This window comes from Xyrauchen texanus, chromosome 48 (assembly GCF_025860055.1).
Source record: "Xyrauchen texanus isolate HMW12.3.18 chromosome 48, RBS_HiC_50CHRs, whole genome shotgun sequence".
Lineage (NCBI taxonomy): Eukaryota > Metazoa > Chordata > Actinopteri > Cypriniformes > Catostomidae > Xyrauchen > Xyrauchen texanus.
In genome coordinates, this window is record NC_068323.1 from 25,700,308 (window position 1) to 25,721,184 (window position 20,877).

The 20,877-nt window shown below is 44.3% G+C and overlaps 1 protein-coding gene and 1 pseudogene across 2 annotated transcripts; both read right to left on the reverse strand.

Annotated features, from left to right (window-relative positions):
- Positions 1-618: 618 nt before the first annotated feature.
- LOC127639556 (C-type natriuretic peptide 4-like) lies at positions 619-4,000 on the reverse strand. Of its 2 annotated transcripts, none has more exons than XM_052121624.1 (3): positions 3,825-4,000; positions 2,030-2,328; positions 619-963 (listed from the first exon to the last, which is right to left on the reverse strand). In XM_052121624.1, coding segments are annotated over exons 1-3 (393 nt in total). In that variant the 5' UTR covers positions 3,918-4,000; the 3' UTR covers positions 619-962. The 2 variants fall into 2 exon arrangements, with proteins under 2 accessions (XP_051977584.1, XP_051977585.1); XM_052121625.1 differs by having other exon boundaries at positions 3,897-3,993.
- A 14,099-nt stretch (positions 4,001-18,099) lies between these two features.
- Positions 18,100-18,810, reverse strand: LOC127639765 (replication protein A 32 kDa subunit-like; annotated as a pseudogene).
- Between the last annotated feature and the right edge of the window lie 2,067 nt (positions 18,811-20,877).

Here is a 20,877-nt window from a genome sequence, read left to right on the forward strand (position 1 = left end):
GTCTGTTTTTTTTTTTGTCTACTGAATGATCTTGGTAAGAATGGTAGCAGAATGGTCCAAAAACACTTTAAACTACTGTACAGCCCATAAAAGAGATTGTACGTTTATCCCTCAAAGCCTCGTTGGCAATGTGAATAAGGTGCTGTGAATAAGGTCTATAACCAGATGATTTTAAGTCTCATGTAAACGGTTGCCTTGTATTGTTGGATTTTTGGAATCCGCTGATTTTGGCAGTTATCTGTGTGTTGGTGTGCATGTGAAAGCACTCATTGCACTATAATATAGGGGAAAAGGTACATACTGTACATCAATACATTCTGATGTAAATGACTGAGGAGCAAGTCAGTATATTGTATTGTGTGCTATGCTTATTGTTTCAGGTGAAGACAAAAATGTAACAACCAGGCAATCCATTAAAAGGCCTCTTCACACACATTCAGATTCTTAAGACCAAAGAATATTTCAAACATTTAGTTAGAGAGATGTTTTAGATGCTTTTGGTTTTCCAAAAGTAATCTTTAGGAACCTTTTCTCCATTTTTGCATTTGTGCATTTTTTAATGACTTTTAAAACATGTACAACTATTAGAGACAAAAAAGTTACAAACGTAATTGACCTGCATTTTGCATTCATTTCAAAATATTACATAAATAAAACAAATATTTATAAATATCTCTTTTATAAACATATAAATATTTTTTAAAACATAAATACATTTATGCGAGGATGAAATACATGAATTTACAGCAGCAGCAACAATATACAGCTTTTATCCACAATATCCGCCATATCGTTTATTTTATACATATGATTTATCTATTTTATTTTAACTGTACGTTTCATTGTCCCCACAAATGGTGCTCATAGTGGCTTCGTACCGTTAGTCCAATTCTTTACGTTTTTCTTCAGAAGAGGAGCAACTAAGTCCATTCTGTCCCATATCTATGAAGGTCATGAGACGCTCTGGGGAAGAAAAGACATTGCATATTGTTAGGTGGATCCGCTCAGACATCTGTCACATCACTGCAACCTTTTATGCACGTTCAAGTGGCTGACATCATATTCTTTACAACAATTCTGCATCATTAGGTCAGATATTGTTCTCATCAATGTCATACTTGACTAGTTCAAACTGTCTTCTCTGCAGTAAGTCCACAAGTACGCACACACATTTGTAATCTGTTAACCAACCATGATACAAGTCAGATTAAGCTAGTAATATAATTATGCTGCCTATAATTATGATAAGCGTCTGCCATGTTCTTACTGTTCTGCCATTTGCCTCAAGCACTAATAAAAGTCATTTTCAGCTTTGCATGTCAGATGATATACAGTATGTCATATTTGTAAGCTTTTAGACTATGGCATCAATAACTATATTAGATATCATCTATATTGAGCAATGAAGTTTCTTTTTATCACAACCTATTCCCTTTCAAAACAATTCTTTAGGAGTGCATATATTTTACAGTTAATTCCTCAAAAATGATTTGGAAAGATCTAGACAGCAAAAAACCTTTCCCCTTATCTAAACATCCTTAAAACAAAATGTATGTAAGTAAAACGGCATAAACTACTAAGAATTTCACTGTATATATTGAATTAAGTTCAAGCATATCAATGATATTATGTTTTAGTTTAATATACAGTATATACAGTATATTATTTTTGTTTCTTAAATAAATTTATGTTATTTAAGGTTAAGGTTGTTGATATGTTTTACTTGAATACAAGATATTAAACAATGCTGATTAAGAAATATTTTTTGCAGGGTAAGGGGCCATTCACAGAGGAAACATTCTTGAGTGCATAAACAGACGGATGCAAAGGAATGGAACAGAAGGAGAGGCATTTTTAAACTGATTTTTATGGCAGTGCTTATGACGCAAGATGCAAGTCGTGACGCAACAGTCTAATACAATCAATCCATCTCGCACATACTGTATTTACGTAGAAGAAAAGTTATAACACGTCCTGTGTGAACAGCTCCTTAAGTATGCTCTTGAGTTTAATTTCTAAAGATACTCACCATGAAAGATTGTTTACAGAGGGGTAATGGGACGGTTGACATCCCATCCCGCTCATGGTCCCTATCCTATCCATCTTGTGTCCGAAGCATCCGCTCCTCGCTGTCGTCCCTCCCTTTTTAGATCCAGCTCTCTGTTTCCGTGATCCGGGCTGGTCATTCAGGATCCGAGCCCACATGCTCTTTGCTCGAGTGTCCATCTGGAGGTCCCGCAGAAGGCGCGCTCTGTTCTCCATCCTCCTCTGGCTCTCATCTGATGCTAATAACGCGGACAGCTCCTCTCCCAGCAGCGCCCTGAGGGACTAAGATATACAGATGAAACATTTAGGACACACATTTCTCGTAACAATACTTATAGAAACCGCTTTAAAACTCAAAATGCATAATTTGTACTTGAAATTCAATTACAGTGTAGTTCATATGCTAGTCAACCATCCGATTTGCCATTTTTATATTATTAAATGTGAACATATCAACTGCAAAAGATGCAGTTATGTAGTTGTTACATTAAGGAGCCTTTTCTGACTCTTAAAAATGACTTTTGATTCTAGTTACTGGTTAATTACTGGTTGATTCAGTCATTTTGAAAGAGATTTAAACCAGTTCATTTAGATTTGATCACATGAAGCACATTTATTTGGGTTACCGACAATTCTACCTTGTGCAACATCATTCAGTAAAATGGTTATAACAACCATCAGATTTGGGTTCTTGGACTTAGAATAGCAGATAACCATAGTGGAACCCTTTTTGGAACAACAGTTTTGGTGCATACCAATTATGGGCTCCATAAGGAGGCGTTATACCCCAATGCTAAAATCAATTTCAGCATAATAGGGTTCTTCAGGTAGATGTGCTTCTAAATGCAACTATTCACATTATTAATGGCCCTTTTAAGGATGCAGAACTATAAAAAATTGGTAACCTGCGATATTGTTGTATTTCTAAGTGATATAACCCATAAAAATGACTTTTGATGGTGTAACCTTATGTAGTCAGTTTGATTCAGTGATATTAAATCATATCTCTTTACCTGAATAAAAGATTTGAGATGTTTAGACCACATGAGATAACATTTATTTTCCAGTGTAACCTGTTTGAGAATTCTTCTAGCTGTTACGCTGTCTTCATAATTATTCTTTTTTTCCGTTCAGAACATTTTTGTTGGTCAGAAGTTGATCTTCATAGCCAAGGAGACTCTTGAGTTCGCAGTACATTTTTTTGTCTCAGGCACTTCTCCTGAAATGCCATTCGTTGACATACAGTAATAGTAGGCAATAGGTTGACATTGTTAGTATGTCTTCGGAAACTCGGAAAACTTCGGAAAAGGGGAGCCACATGTGAAATTACGCATAAAAGCGCGAGGAAGTTAGCTTTATCTTTACTTTTGGTGTATGATTATTTTTTTATATTTGAGAAAGAAAACTGTAAGACTTGTTGATATAACATAAATATAAGTCTTGCAAATAAAGAAATTAAACGTTAATCAATAGCCTAAAAGTGTTTTTTTTTTTTGTTGCGTCCGAACAAGTGTCCAAGTGTCCATTGGGGAGACGCTAGCGCAGACATGACGCTTGAGTCGCTTTTTCATGAGGATGATGAAAAGTGCTAATTTCGAAACTGAGATAATGTTTTGTAATTATAATTATTATTATTTCAACACTGGAATTTAAGCAGTAAATTTAAACCAATCGCTCGCAAATTTGCGCGCAACTGCATTTAAATGATTGTTGCGCGTTTCTTTGCCAATGTTACATGGACTCTATCAGTTGTAATAAACCTTATAAATAATACTCACTCTCTGTTCTGCCTGGGTTAAGGGTTTTGCCTCTGTGCTGGCTGATAGAAGAGTCATTAAAAGTCCACAAACCATTAAATGCGAGATGATCATGTTGATGATGCTGTCAAAAGCGGTTGATCTCAATGAAGAAGTTCAGTTCAGAACGCAAACACAGCCCTTCATTTACTTCCACAGGTCTTGATCTCAACTCTAAGTGAATGTAATTCCTGCTCATGGTTTTATAGCCATTATGACATCAGTCGGGGGACGTCATAATGGCTCTCCTCCCTCCTGTGCGTTTACCTTTGCCAGTTTCTCCATTAGGTACCGTTAAGTGCGTCATAGGTTACCCTTCACAATATCAGTGACCAATATGGTATTTTTTCTTAATTGATCAAAAGGTATTGCTATTGGTTTGGTCATCATTTGCAGTGGCCAGTGAAAACAGGTGGAAAAAAACACTGATCATATGCAAATTCATTGGTGATTGTGCTGAATCACCAGTCCTACAAATGTTGTTGAACTTTGTTAGAACAAAAGTAAAACAAGATGTATATGCGTCATGGACAGCATCACAGCAAAGCTCTTTGTTTTTTTTTCATGCACTCTATTTTAATGCACTTTTAAATGTACTTTATCTAAATTTATTCAAAATGCATTGCATTGCTATTTTTTATTAATTTTGCAATCATTTATGTACTTCGATAACAGACACTGTGCCATCTGGAATGTAAATGCCATTTAATAACTTAGAAACAAACATTAAATTATAAATAAATTAAATAAAATTAAATGTATTGATAGAAATGAGTCACCAGCTAAGCTTAATTGCATTATTAACTATATTCAATATTCTGTATACAAGTGCATTTTGATATTTGTGAAAAATGATGCATTGTGAGGATGTCTTCAAAAATAATGACATAAATAGTTTTCATTTATCACTTAATGTCCTACAAAGACCAGTAAACATAAAAAAAAAAAAAAAAAGATAAATCAATATTCTGTGTGACCACATTTGTCTTTAAAACAGCAGTAATTCTCCTAAATACACCTGGACACAGTTTTTCTATCTATTTAGGCTGTCTCAATTGTTTCTGTCTCTTTATGTAATCTCAGACTGACATGATGTTCAGTGGGGGGCTCTGTGGGGCCATGACATCTGTTGCAGGGCTCCCTTTTCTTATTCTTATTGCAAAATTAATGTTTGGGAATCTAACATTTATATTTCCTATTGACACATTAAAGCTGAAGATATAAATAACCATCTTATGACAAATGATTTTGTGAAACATCTTATGTGCCTAACACTTTTGCACAGTACTGTATATTTGAAACTGAACCAGAAGGTCAGTTGGAGCTTAAAAATAATATATTAATAGTTATAATTTTTTTCTATTATTAATAAAAAGTAATGGTATTACCTCATAATATTTCATCAAACCATTATTGTATGCAGGATGAAAAAGCAGAAGTGAGAAATACCGTATTCTGCACAGTAACATTGCAACCTCTCTTTTGAGACACTATGTGGCAGTATATACTGTTTTGAAATGCTTTTGGGAGTTAAGAGAGCGTCCATCAAATATCTTTTTTTTCCACAGTCATGTCCACCAAATAATGATAATAATAATAAAAAAATATTTTGAAGTCTTAAAATGAAGCTCTTATGTGTTTAAACTGGTAACACTTTACATTATTGTACTGTATACAAGGGACACTGGGGCTAAATGTCACACAGGAAAGTTGTCACAGGGACTATATCTCAGAAACTAAGGTTTTCAGTCAAAAGTCAAATTACACAAATGTGTTTTGTCTTACTGTGGTTCCCTATCGAGAGGTCTCTCCTATTGCGTAAGTAGCTTACGCTATGGGAAAACTCCGTTTCTCGAGAAATATTGAAGTCTTTATGTAAAACGCATTGCAGCTGCACAGCAGACAGTAATGAGCGAGGCAGCTCGGTCATTGGCTGTGCTGCGGCAACTGCTCGAACCAATGACGGGCGACTCTGAACGCTGCGACCAATGGGCGCTACGCCTGCATCAGCGCTCAGAGCCCGCCGAAATTAGCATAGCCAGGCTATATAATGGGCACCCCGTCATGCGAGTTCCTTTAGAGTTAATCTCCTTCAGCGAAGACCTTCTCCTCCGGATTGTTGGAGTCTTTCGCCCGCCGTCGAAAAGCCTACAGCAGGACTGCTAAGAGGACGCCGGCGCCTTCAGCCGCCTTCGAAGCCTTCTGCTACGCCATCCGGCACGCATCGCATATCCTTTACTGCAAGCGCTCGCCCCCGCGACGTTTTTTAAAGTAAAAGAGTAATTTTTCAAGGCGTTGTTTCAAATGCCTTCAGCCTGCGCCTCGTGCAGAGGCCCTCTTCCTGACGGAGATCGGCACGTCATTTGCACTCGCTGCCTGGGACCGGACCACGCAGAAGCTGCACTCATTCAGGGCGGATGCCCCGAATGCGACTCCCTGGGCCTCGCCGAGCGCTCGCTTTGCCGCTTTAGCCGCAAACGAGCCTGCTTCCACCGTGCTGCCACCTCTGTTCGAGAGGTGGCAGCACGACAGAGGCTGCCAGAGCACGTAGACTTCGGTGACGTCACGCCGGCCCAATCCCCGCGTGCGTCACCGCTACCAGAGATCTCCCCGCCGCCAGTCCATTTCACGAGAGCGGACCTGCACCCCTTCAACAGAGCGGTGGGTCTCGTCTCGTTTGGCACGTCAGGGGACGACGATGAAAAGGATGACAGCCTTTCTATTAACGCTGCATCCGACGACTGGCCGGGCTCGTTCAACCCCGCGCCATCGACATCAGCGGACACGAGCGCGGGCACCAGCATGGACTCTGAGATCGTCCGTATCCTGTCCAAGGCCGTGGAAGACCTCGGGCTCGACTGGTCTTCTCCAGAAGAACCCGCCCGCAGCCGGCTGGACGAGTGGTTCCTGCAGGGGTGCCGGCAGGCCCCCCGACAGAGACCCTCTCCTTTCTTCCCCGAAGTCCACGACGAACTCACGAAGTCGTGGAAAGCCCCGCACTCTGCTCGCCTAAAGCCTTCTTTTTCTTCCTCGCTCTCCTCAGTGGACGGCGCGAGAGAAAGAGGCTACAAGGCAACTCCGCCCCTCGAGGAGGCCGTGGCCAACCATCTGTGCCCACCCTCCACCGCTGGATGGAAGGCCAAAGCTTCTCATTCTTGCAGATCCACCTCAGCTCTCGCCGGTCGCGCATACGCCGCCGCCGGCCAAGCTGCGTCAGCGCTTCACTCAATGGCGCTTTTACAAGTCTATCAGGCCAAACTTCTCCGCACCATGGACGAGTCTGGACCTGAACCTGAGGCTTTCAAGGACCTGCGCAGCGCCACGGATGTAGCCCTGCGAGCCACAAAGGCCATCGGCCGGGCCATGGCTAACTTGATTGTCCTTGAGCGCCATCTGTGGTTGACGCTAACGGAGATGAAGGACGCGGATAAGGTGCCATTCCTCGACGCGCCTATCACTCCGAGGGGCCTGTTCGGACCGGCGGTGAAAGAATTCGCTGAGCGCTTCACTGAGGCCCGGAAGGATTCGCAGGCTATGCATCACTTCCTGCCCAAGCGCTCCAACTCGTCTCAGAAACCGCCTCAGCAGCAGCAGCGAGCCAGGGCGGCGCCTCCCGTCTCCCAGCCAAGGAGCAGACCTGAAAAGGACGCTCGACACCGCTCCCGTTCCGCTGGCCGAAGAAAGCCGCATGAGCAACGAGGTCCTCGGCCCAAGATCACACTGAACCCGGAGCCTCGTAAGTCTTCCTAGCAATAGGAAGAAAAAGAGAGAGTACGTGTCTCGCAAAAGCCGGACCACTCTCTCTCAAGCATGTAAAACATTACCCAGTCCCCTTACAGGCGGCTGGATATGTCTATACAGCAGTCAATGGGCCAGTCATAGAACTCGCTCACCTGCAATCAAATGCCGTTTTTACGGCGACACACAGAAATCACGAAAAGAGTCATTTTCTGCCTGTGTCACTAAGGGTTCACATGTCCACACTAAAGTGCGCATTCCCACATATCAATACTGTCCAAACAGTGCCAAATACCTCCCCAGTTCAGGCTGGACGTCCCAAAAATATAGATCGTGTGCCTATTGTCATGTATGCACCACTACACACAAGCACTGTTCCCACAGTTATAAACACTTCCCCAGTAAAAACGGGAAATACTATAAATGTAGCGCGCGTGCCTGCTGTACTGCACGCACCCCTACACACAAACACTGTATGCATAGCCAAGAAATCCCCGACTTTATGGAAGTGGTGCACGTGCCTACTACAGTATATGCACCCCCACCCATAAGCGCTGCCCATACAGTTCCAAACAGCTCTCTATCTCATGCCGCAAGCATCACAGATGCAATGCGCGAGCCAAGAAACTCCCCGCTAAATGCGGGAAGCTTTATGAATGTGGCGCGCGTGCCTATTACGATGTATGCACCCTCACCACAAAACTCTGTTCATACAGTTTCAAGCATCTCTCCGACTCATGCTGCGAGCATCTCGGAGATAGCGCGTGTGCCTGTACTCTCACACGCACCCCTGCACTCGGCACTCAACACGGCTGCTCAGCGCGCACCTGCGCCTCTGAGAGCTGTAGACTCTGTGTTAGCACAAGGCAATTTGCCGGTGGGGCCCATACGTCACTGCGACACACCCCCAGCCAGCATTCAGCCCATATCTGTGTGAGCAGAAGCCTGGGAAAAAATCCCCGACATGCCGAAATGGGTTTTGAACATAATAAAACACGGTTACTCACTTCAATTCGCTCGCAGACCTCCCCGCTTTTCAGCGGTGGTCGAGACGAAAGTGAGGAAAGATGTGTCACATGTTCTACGCACCGAGGTACTCAAACTGATAGAGAAGGGCGCTACAGAAACTGTTCCTCCCTCTTTGAACGAGGCGGGTTTTTACAGCCGCTATTTTCTCGTCCGGAAAAAGGACGGTGGCCTCCGCCCCATCCTAGATCTCAGACATCTGAACAAAGCTTTAATGATTCGCTCGTTCAGAATGTTAACGACCAAACATATCCTCGCGCAAGTTCGCCCCGAGGATTGGTTTCTATCAGTGGATTTGAAAGACGCTTACTTTCACATTCCGATAGCGCCTCATCACAGGCCTTTTCTGAGATTCGCCTTCGAGGGACAGTCATACCAGTACACAGTACTACCATTCGGCCTATCATTGGCCCCCCGTACATTCACGAAATGTATGGAAGTGGCACTTTCCCCCCTGAGACAGCGGGGAGTGCGAATACTGAATTATCTCGACGATTGGCTAATCATAGCACAATCAGAGGATCAGTTAACGACGCACAGATCTTGGATTATCAGCCATCTAGAATGCCTGGGTCTGAGAATCAATTTTGCAAAGAGCGTGCTATCCCCCAGCCAGAATCTCTTTTCTGGGAATAGTGCTAGACTCAGTGCAGATGACAGCGCGCCTCTCATCAGAGCGCGCGCTCTCTATTCGACACCTTGCAACATCATTCAGAACGGACGCGCACGCCCCCGTCAAACGATTTCAAAGAATGCTCGGTCTCATGGCCTCGGCATCAGCTGTACTCCAGCTAGGATTGTTGCACATGCGTCCTCTCCAGTGCTGGCTCAAGAGCCGTGTCCCCACTCACGCGTGGCGCTCGGGCCACTTTTTGATCAGAGCGAATCACGGCTATATAAAAGCCCTGACGCCCTGGAAAGCCATCAACTGGTATCAAACTGGCGTGAGTTTGGGCGTGAATACGCAGAGAAAAATGATCACGACAGATGCCTCCAAAATAGGATGGGGGACCCTTTACGAGGGCAGGCCTGTCTCCGGCTTTTGGTCAAACCCGGAAAAGCGCCTACACATAAACTGTCTGGAAATGAAAGCGGTCGCCTTGGCTCTCAGAGCCCTGCTTCCGTACCTGAAAAACGAACACGTCCTGGTCCGAACGGACAACATGACGGTAGTTTCGTATATAAATCGCCAGGGTGGACTCAGGTCGAGCTCCCTGCACTCTATGGCCAGGGAGCTCATCCTATGGTCACAGCACCACCTGCACTCGCTAAGAGCAGCGCATGTGCCAGGCGCCCTGAACCAGGGGGCGGACATGCTGTCCAGAGACAAGGTTCTCCCAGGGAATGGTCTCTCCACCCCCTGACGGTTCAGTGGTTATGGCAAACCCTTGGCGAGGCAGAGGTCGACCTCTTCGCCTCCTGGGAAAATGCGCACTGCCCCCTTTTCTTTTCAAAAAGCACGGACGCGCTCGCCCAGGTCTGGTCGAGCCGCCCCTTGTAAGCTTTTCCCCCAATCGCGATGCTACCTCAGGTCATCAGTCGGATCAGGGAAATGAAATGTGCAGTGCTCCTGGTAGCCCCACTCTGGAAAAACCAGACGTGGTTTCCAGAACTGATGCAGATGATGCAATCTGCCCCATGGCCAATTCCGTTGAGGCTAGACCTCCTCAGGCAGGCCAACGGGATGATTTTTCATCCCCGCCCCGATCTGTGGGCCCTCCATGCATGGCCCCTCAATGGGTTCCCGAGAACCTCCCCAGTGGAGTTTTGAGAACCATCACTGAGGCGCGAGCGCCTCTACGAGGCGCTTATATGCCCAAAAGTGGAAAGTGTTCAGCGACTGGTGTGATACCAAGAGCTTGAACCCCAAATCGTGCGAGATACCAAGTGGAGCTGCTGGAGGCGGGCCGCACACCCTCCACGCTCAAAGTCTATGTGGCTGCCATAGCGGCGTCACACAATCCTGATAAAGGACATTCATTAGGGAAAAATGATCTAATCATTCGTTTCCTAAGAGGCGCTAGGAGGATGAACCCTCCTCGCCCCCCCTCGGTGCCGTTCTGGGACCTGGCCACGGTCCTGGACGCACTCAAGGGTGCCCCGTTCGAACCTCTCCGAACCGTGCACCTTAAACAGCTCTCGCTCAAAACCGCGCTCTTGCTGGCACTCGCTTCAGTCAAGATAGTGGGCGACCTGCACGCGCTGTCATCGAGCGCTGCTTGCCTGGAATTTGAACCTAACAACTGCAGAGTTGTCCTTAGGCCAAAGCACGGGTATATTCCTAAAGTGCTCTCTACACCCTTCAGAGTACAGGTGATATCTCTGGCAGCGCTATCGTCCCCAGCAGACGAAAGCGACGCTAATTTACTCTGCCCGGTCAGGGCGCTCAGAGTATATTTGGAACGTTCTGCCCTGTTCAGACAGACGGAACAATTATTTGTATGCTTTGGCAGCCGCACTAAAGGTCTTGCAGTTTCAAAGCAAAGAATATCGCACTGGATAGTGGATGCTATAGCGCTGGCTTATGAAGCCAAGGGCCTTCAATGCCCCTTAGGCGTCAGAGCTCACTCTACGAGGAGCATGGCCTCCTCGTGGGCGTGGTCGAGTGGGATACCCATTGAAGATATTTGTGCGGCAGCAGGCTGGGCCTCGCCTTCGACATTTATCAGGTTTTATAACCTACAGGTCCCCTCATTACATTCCAACATTCTATCAGCCTGACTATAGAATGGAATAGAGTATGTATATGCTGGGCTTTGTCTCCTCCCTTATAAGGTCCGTCTCTGACCGACTTAGAGGATTTTTTGTGCGTACCAGTACATAGAAAACTCAGTACATAAGATATGTGCTTGTGTTTGTACAATGAGCGCCCCACCTTGGGGCAAAGGCGCTCTGTGTTATCCCATTATATAGCTCGCCGTTGGCCGGCTCGTGGAATAATCACTTTGCTTTAAGGCTCAGGCATCTGCCTCTGGCTTTATAGAGCGAAGTCAGCACTCATGGCATTTTGCAGGGTGTTCCCATAGCGTAAGCTACTTACGCAATAGGAGAGACCTCTCGATAGGGAACGACTCGGTTACTAACGTAACCTCGGTTCCCTGAGAGGAGGGAACGAGTATTGCGTAAGCTGCTGTGCTTGTGCTTGGTCAGTTCGCTTCAGTCGATTGAACCTAAAGGAACTTGCATGACGGGGTGCCCATTATATAGCCTGGCTATGCTAATTTTCCCATTGGTCGCGCGTTCAGAGTCGCCCCGTCATTGGTTCGAGCAGTTGCCGCAGTACAGCCAATGACCGAGCTGCCTCGCTCATTACTGTCTGCTGTGCAGCTGCAATGCCTTTTACATAAAGACTTCAATATTTCTCGAGAAACTGAGTTTTCCCATAGCGTAAGCTACTTACGCAATACTCGTTCCCTCCTCTCAGGGAACCGAGGATACGTTAGTAACCGAGTCGTTTTATATGTTGGTTTCAAACATTTAGTTCAAAACTAGTCTTAAATTCTAATGTGACTGTGAATTATTTTCACCAAAATAAAATTGTAATATCATCATATTCTTGTAACAGCTGTTGTGTGAACAAGTGAACACAATAAAACCTGCATTAATTAAGGTAGATTGTAACTAAAAGGTTATTAGGACAAGGGTATTTTTCATAAATGCCAGGTAGATCATATAAATATGTCATAAATATCAAGTTGCCATATGAGTTTCTCTATTCATTTTAAGTGGTGGAGATGCTACTTTAATCTTTAAGCTCTACTAATAGAAAGTAGTTAACTAAACTGAAGCTATTTAAAGAAAGAAGAAAATATTGTAGATAAATAACAATGAGATGATATTATTTAATTTGCAAACAGAGTTCTGATTAGTTACATATTTAAATAGTGACATTACCTTACAAAAATTAACCATGACTTTACTGTAGCGCATTGTTTGACAAAACTGATACAAAATTAACAATAGTTACTACAGTCATGGTTACTACAAAACTACTATAGTAAAAGCAATTGTTAGTTTTTGTAAGAGTTAGACAAATAGAGTGACAATGAACATTAAACTAAACATAAATTTAAACATACTTTACATGAACCATCTGAAAGAACTGACTCAATAAAATAAATCTGAGATCTAAACGTCTAGTTACTGTTGTAACCTCCGTTCCCTGATGGAGGGAACGAGACGTTGTGTCGAGTGAAGCGGCACTAGGGGACTTCCTTGAAGGCCTCGGTTACCTCTGAACTTGAGAAAAGGCCAATGAGAATTTGGCAGACAGAATTCTTTATACCCTTTATACCCATATGTCCCCCAGACATATGGGTATAAAGGGAGGGAATTGTGCATCTGTTCATTCAGGTTTTGCACAGAGCAGCCAAGAATAAGGTTCAGCCGTTACAGTGGCTCAGTTCAGCATCATGGCCGGGGTGACACAACGTCTCGTTCCCTCCATCAGGGAACGGAGGTTACAACAGTAACCTAGACATTCCCCGTCTGTCGCTCACTTCGACGTTGTGTCGAGTGAAGTGACACAAGGGGTCCCTATTCAATCACGCCATGCGCTGAACTGTGTACGTGTGCTGCCGACGCAGGTTCGGGCAGGCAGTTGCGTGCCAAAGCAACAGGATGCATCAGACTGCACATACCCTTCCTCAACATCCCATTAAAAAAATGTATTAGGTTCCTGGCATCCTGGAGGGGGGAACAAAGCGACGTGCCAAGCATGGGAGCAGGCCGCGCCTTTTCTCTCTCTATGTTTCTTGCATAGAGTAAAAGCGGCTGGGGCCATCTTAACGCTATTACATGCACCGGGGAATGCGTTATTTTCAAACTCCTATTCTTTGAGGGGGAAAAGACCCCGCGGAGACCAGCACCTGCCCAGGCATTCCCGAGTTCTACATGCTCGGACCTGAGAGAAGACAGGACAAGACCGACTTGTCCCTGAGATTGTAAAATCTCGTAAAGGTATTGGGTGTTGCTCAGACCGCAGATGTCTGCTAGGGAGGTGTCATTGGCCAGTGCCCACAAGGATGCCACAATTTTCGTTGAGTGTGCTCGAACCTGCAAGGGGGCGGGCATGGCCTGAGTGTCATAGGCCAAAGCAATGGCATCGATGACTCAGTGGGAAAGCCTCTGTTTGGAGACAGAGTTTCCTTTCCGCTGTCCACCAAAGCAGACAAAGAGCTGCTCAGAATCATCTAAAGCATTTTATGCGGTCCACATAGGTACGCAAAGCATGCACTGGACACAGCAACGAAAAGGCTGGGTCTGCCTCCTCCCGGGGCTTTGCTTCGCTTGCAGGTTCACTACCTGGTCCCTTAAGGGGGTCGTAGGAACCTTGGGCATGTAGAAAACATGGGTGTCTGCCGGACCGATCTCCAGGCAAGTGTCACTGACAGAGAACAGAGGGTTGGGCAGGTCCCCAACCCTCTTGATGGATGCGAGCATGATCAGGATGGCCATCTTCAAGGAGATTGCTCTGAGCTCGACTGATTTTAGTGGCTCAAAGGGGGGTCTCTGAAGGCCTGAAAGGACCACGGAGAGATCCCTGCATCGTGGTGAGCCAATATGGTGGCTACATAAACCTTCAAGGTGGAGATGAACAGCCTCCCCTCCAGCCTCTCCTGCTGGAATGAGAGCACTGACCCGACTGCGCATCTATGCAGGTCTTTTGATCGGGAAGAACACCTATTCACGAACAAGAGCTACTTCAGGGCGTAAAGTTGCCTGGTAGAGGGAGCTCTGGCTTGATTGATCGTATCTACGACAGCAGGTGGTAGGCCACTTAGATCTTCCGGATCCCATCCAGGGGCCAGACGTGGACGTTCCAGATGTCTGGGCGCGGATGCCAGAGGGTGCCCCGTCCTTGAGAAAGAAGGTCCTTCCTCAGGGGAATTCACCAGGGAGGGGCTGTTGTGAGGAGCGTAAGATCCGAGAACCAAGTCCAAGGGGGCAACCAGAGTGACTTGTTCATTGTCCTCCCTGACCTTGCACAGCACCTGTGCAAGTAGGCTCACTGGAGGAAATGCGTACTTGCGCAGCCCTCGGGGCCAGCGCTTCTGTCCCGAAAGGAGCCTCCGCTAGGGAGTACCAGAGCGGACAGTGGAAGGTCTCTTGGGAAGCGAACAGGTCTACCTGTGCTTTGCTGAACTGCTCCCAGATCAGCTGGTCCGTCTGGGGGTGGAGCCTCCATTCTCCTCTGAGCATGCCCTGTCGTGACAGCGCGTCCGCTGCCGTGTTGAGGTTGCCCGAGATATCTGTCCAGGGGTTGAAATTTTGGTGGCAGGCGGGGGTGATGAACACACGGTATGTGCCGCGGCACCATGCCCATCTCGGGACTCGAGTCTGAAGCCAGTGCTTTTGGGCCTGGCGACTGGTCCGGGGCAACCAGCGCGACGGGTTGGGAAGTGAAAGCCACGCATCCAAGCTCCATGCGAGGTTCACTAAGGGATGATTGTTTTTAACGTACCTGGCTAGGCTTCGCAGCAGGGCGGAGCAGGTAGTATCGCATCGGGAGGCAAAAGCACATCCCGAGGCTTTGGTGCTGAGAGAAGACTCGAAGCACTTACATTGCTCTGTGCACCCGGCAGGGGACAGTTTAGTGACAGATGAGGAGGTCCCGTGTGGGCGTCCTCTAGACACGTCAGGACAGGCCGGCCGGGTGACAACAGTCATGGGTCTGGAGGCGAGGGGTCCAGTGTGCCAGGACTGCCGGAGTGAGGCACCGGGTTGCCGTGAGAATTATTTTTTGTGGGTCAGATGACCCAGGGAATTTGGAAATCGCGTGGCTGTGAGTGGTGCCCGGACCCGATAAACCAATCGTCTAGCCGTGAGGGCTGCGGGGAGGACGGAGGGTTCCATTTCAACCCCACGCTGACGTTGGCCGGGGCAAGCATGTTGGCCATCTGGGCGTTAGCCTCAGACTGGGCATGCCGACCCGAAGGTGACAGTTCCGCATCAGACGCTGGACCGATGCAGCGGTGAATTCATCATCCAGCTCGGGGGGCCTGCTGCCATCCCCAAATCGCCTCCATCGCGAGCCGAGAAATCGACCGCATCCAGGAACTACACAGGGGCGGAAGGGCATCTTTACAAAGACGCGTCCTAAAAAAGACATTCAACACCAGCTGTGCAATAGCTCTTTTAGAGAAAATAAACTTTTTTAAGAAATATTCTCTTGTAGACGCACTGTCGAAGCACCCAGGGGCAAAGATGCACTGCCGTGCAGAGAAGGAGAAAGCTGCTTATATGCACCGTAGATACAACAGCAGACGATCTACAGAGGTGAGTGGAACAGTAGTGATCACAGCTCGCTGATCGCACAACCGCTCGGATCCGAGGAAGAAATCTGAATGAACAGATGCACGATTCCCTCTCTTTATACCTGTATGTCCGGGGGAGGGACATACAAATTCTGTCTGCCAAATTTTCATTGGCATTTTCTCAAGTTCAGAGGTAACCGAGGCCTTCAAGAACGTCCCCTAGTGTCGCTTCATTCGACACAACGTCGAAGTGAGCGACAGACGGGGAATATACATATATTTTAACCGGTTCATTTACATGAAACTGTCTGAAAACAATTTTTTTTTCATTAACTAGCCAAATTTTATTCATTTAAATGCTCCCTATAAATCCTCAAAATTGTCACAATGCTATGCATAACAAATGTATCATTGAGTTAGAGAGCTACTTTAACAGTGAATTTTTTTGGACATTTGGACCTCTAAAGAAACAAAATAAGTTTAAATGAATACGTCTTATTAAAGATACAAGAAACTACTATGGTTATTGGGAAGAAATAAAACTTCAACATCAACATAAGTCATCAAATCCTATTATATTCTACCAAAACTGTGAAATTCCCTGAAAGGCACAAAGCACTCGCCTATATAGAGCCCATGACGTGGCTCCCTATGGGCATTGCTAAAGTGCCATCAGCCAATAAATTGGCATGACTGGATACAGGCTTTAGACCACATGATACCACTGACGTAGTCCCAATTGCATCATTACGCAATGTCACATTCCCTTTCAGGGGACAAGGTTACGTTCGTAACCGAGATGTTTTCTCTGTTGCAGTAGCACAAACTAGTTTAAAGTAGTTTAAAAGGCACCTATTATACCCCTTTTCACAAGATGTAATATTAATCTTTGGTGTCCCCAGAATGTGTCTGTGAAGTTTCAGTTCAAAATACCCTACAGATAATTTATTATACCTTGTTGAAAATGCCAATTTTTGGGTGGGAATAAAAATGAGCTGTTTTTATGTGTGTGTCTTTAAATGCAAATGAGCTGATGCTCCCCGCCCCGAATCCAGAACAGGGCATCTCTTTGGATAACTAGACATCATAAGCAATATGACTGACAGTGAAAATAGTGGTGTTCAGCCATATATGTTTGAACTGGAGTCAGACACTGATAAGGGAGACTCCGGCAGAAATAACAACTTTGAGAATGAACCAGGAAGTTTCTGAATGGTTATTTGATACATTTATTTATTTGTTGTAGTGTTTTTTCAGCAGTTTTGCAATGATGGATGAGCAACACACACACAGAAATACTGTTACAACGTTCGCTATGCGCTATAACGAAACAACACACACAAACAAACATGTCCGTCGGCAATCATGAGCAGGGCCTGTACAAAGTGACATCACTTTGTACAGAATCTGCGAACGGCTTGTTCTGAGACAGTGCTTATGATTAATGGGGATTAAAAAAAAGGACTGGGTGGATTTTTATCATTATAGGGTGGTTGTGTACACACACAGCCAACACACATTTATGTTCAAACACCATATAAAAGTGAATCTTGCATAATAGGTCCCCTTTAAAAGATTGGCAAGACACAGCAGAATACATCTTTTCCGCTTAGGAATAGAAATCAAGTAATTCTGCTCTGAAAACTGACAAACTGCAGAATATGGACATGTACATTTTGCACAAAAGGGTGAATGAGGAAGAGGCAACAAAGCCAAAACCTAATCACTAGGACAAAACACACGAGACTCAAACCTTAAACTCTGAGGTGGTTTAGCCTCCTGAAGACCATCGTAGAGAACAGCAAGTGGTTCATGCATTTTAGGACCAAAGACCAACTCATTAGGAATAAAACCTAAACTATATTGTACCACTTCACAAGCAGTCAACAGTTACCAAGTCAATCCTTCCTCCATCACGGTTCAACTCCACACAGTAAGCATGTAAGAGAGACTTTTGCATCTGGTGAAAGGGTTTCAAGACCCTTTAAGTTGCTGCAAGTCTTCCTGAAACATATGAGATTGAAAATTACACCCTTGGGCATTATGAATGACCTCAGGAATTCCAAAACTAGATATAAATATGACAAACCTTTAACAGTGGAACGAGTGGAGAGGATTGGTTCTGGCCGGCACTCAATTGATTGTACATCATTCTAGTACCAAAATAGCCCCTGTTGAACCCATACCACCCAAGCTAGCATGCGCAGTAGGCATAATTTCCATCCCTCCTCCAACTCCTACTTGGTTCTCGTGTGGCTCAATTGAATGTAAATCATACTGGCACCAGAATATTCCCTTGCTGACCCCATGCCACCCATGCTAATATGCACAGTAGCCATAATTTGTATTCTTTCTCCACCTCCCACTAGGTTCTTGCTGTTGCTCAATTGATTGTACATTACCCTAGCTCCAGAATAGCCCCCTACTGACCCCATGCCACTCATGCTAGTATGCAAGGGTGGGCATCATTTCCATTCCTCCTCCACCTCCCACCATGCCCTGTGATTTTCTCTTCTACATTTGACTTCCAGCATGTGTGAAGTAACTTTGTCCATGTCCTCTAGAGGTGTTACGTTGAACACAACCAAAGACTGGTTATTCTGGGAAGAGTTTAGTTTGCCATATACTTTGACAAAAGTGTTTGGAGAGATGACCGTGTTATCAAAGTCCCTGTCCTCTATCTATCTACTGCTTTACATCCATGGCACCATGCAGTCATGCCATCTACCATCTACAAGATGTTCTCTGTGGATCTGTCAGTGTTTCTTGCAGTTATATTTCAGTTCCAACAAGCTACCTTTTCCACTTCTAAGCCGTACTGTCTTCATTCAGGCATTAGCTGGGAAACTTTGCAGGGAACCATCTATTTCTTGTTTCTCCCATGAGAGGCAGCTGGCTATTCATATTCTGCTGGATTCTGGGTTTCCAGCCATACTGGCCTCACCATATTAAGCATTGTGTTGGAGCAGATGCAGAGGGAAGCATTTCGCTATCTGACCATGAACGATTAATGGAAGCATGACTGAAAACACAGATTCAGTTGAATGATTAGTTTTTCCCAGCACTACATGAGAGAGAGATGATGGTTTAGGTGAGTGTGTTTGATTACTCCCTTGGCTCCATTGCTGCGTTAACAAAAACATTTGACAAATGTAGCATTTTTTGATGCTACAGCATTACTTGTTGGAAAATGTACTTTAAAAGCTATAATACTATTAAAATTAGCAGAGCAACTGAAAAATTTAACTATGTTAGTAATGTTCTTACTTTTAGCTACTTACTAACAATGGTATTAAATTGTTAATTACATTTTCTTGCTATGCTATGATATTTTTTTGTGGTAACTATTACATTTTTGGTGTCAAGTAAAATGTATTTGCATAGCGTTTTTCACAACAGGTGTTGTTTCAAAGCAGCTGTGCATTAAATTATGCTATAACAGAAAATGAATAAATACAATGTCAATATTAGTTATTTATGTTTAGAACTGTTAGCGGTTAAAATTCAGTGTTATAAGTGTTGTGGGTTAATGATTAAACAAAATGATTTTGTATGAATTAAGTTTTAGTGTTAAAGTCTTCCCAAATTAACTGAGGAAATACATGTAGATGCATTGTCCTATGATTTTGGCTGATGAAGGCTTTGGTTAGTGGTCATTTCATTTTCTATGTAGATTAAGAGAGTGTTGTCCCTGCTTTGACCAAGCTGATATAAATAACATTCAGTGAAGAGCATCGCAGTCCAGCTGGAAGCTCATGGTAGGCATTTTGGTGAACTCCATCCTGAGAACATGCTTCAGACAGTGGCTCATGAAGAATCCCATGTTAAGTTTGCATCAATTCATCCTTTGTGAAGTCTGTCTGGCATGAACTGTGCATTTCAAAAAATTTTACAGTTTAAATTTAGCTGTAAAGCCCATTAAATATCATAGAATACATTTTAAACACAGACATGCTGCGGAAGATTGATTTTATATTTACTTTGGATAGTATTTCATGTTTCAAAAATATACATTTTTCTCAAATCAGCAGGTTCCCATTGTGTCAAATCACCCCATTTAGTGTGATAACATACCCCACCTTAGAGTCATTTATAGCATTTGTTTTCCATTGCAATGTCATTCGCCAATAAATTGTGCACAGTAATTCATTAATAAAGCATTTAAGGTACATTTTTAGGAAAATAAATGACACTCAAGAGTGCACTGGAGCTGGTACTCAAAAGAATGTCACAGGTGCTCCGGAAAGGGTGCAAAATGCAAGAAAGATAGCAGTGGATGTTTCCCAAAAATGAAAACATGAATCCACATCCAGGCATTCATGTGGAATTTCAATATTAAAAAGCCTTTATTAGCATCAGGTCAAGTCAAGACAATTTTATTTGTATAGCGCCTTTCACAACACACATCATTTCAAAGCAGCTTTACAGAAGATCAGCATTAACAGACGATAAAACTGTAATGTCTATAATGTCGATGAATCATCATTGTGTAATTAGATAAAATATGATTGTTTATCGTGTTTAAAAATAAGTAATTAAATAATAATTGTTTTAATAACCCCAGTGAGCAAGCTGAAAGTGACTGTGGCAAGGAACACAAAACTCCATAAGATGTTTTAGAGGAACTACATCTTAAAAAATGACCAATGCGTATTGGCTCAAACAAGCTTTCATCAGCGTGTCAAATAACCCTGTTAGGAAGGCAACACATGCATATGGATGGTGAACTCAGATGCAGGAACTTTATTGAAACACAGGCAAGGGAACCAGTGAGAAGAATGATGAATGAACTTAGACGGTTTCAGAATAATGCTGTTCGTTGTAGACAGTACTTGACTATGAATAACACTGGTGATGAGAGCACAAAGATAGATGATACTGCTGTGGAAGGTCTGTGAGATCCTAAGGAAGACTAGGCAGTGACTGTGGGGTAGTAATGGGTATTTAAACTGTCCTTGAAACTAAGTGAAGGTGCAGGTGATTAAAATCTCAGAAAAAGTGGGAGAGCCTGGTGG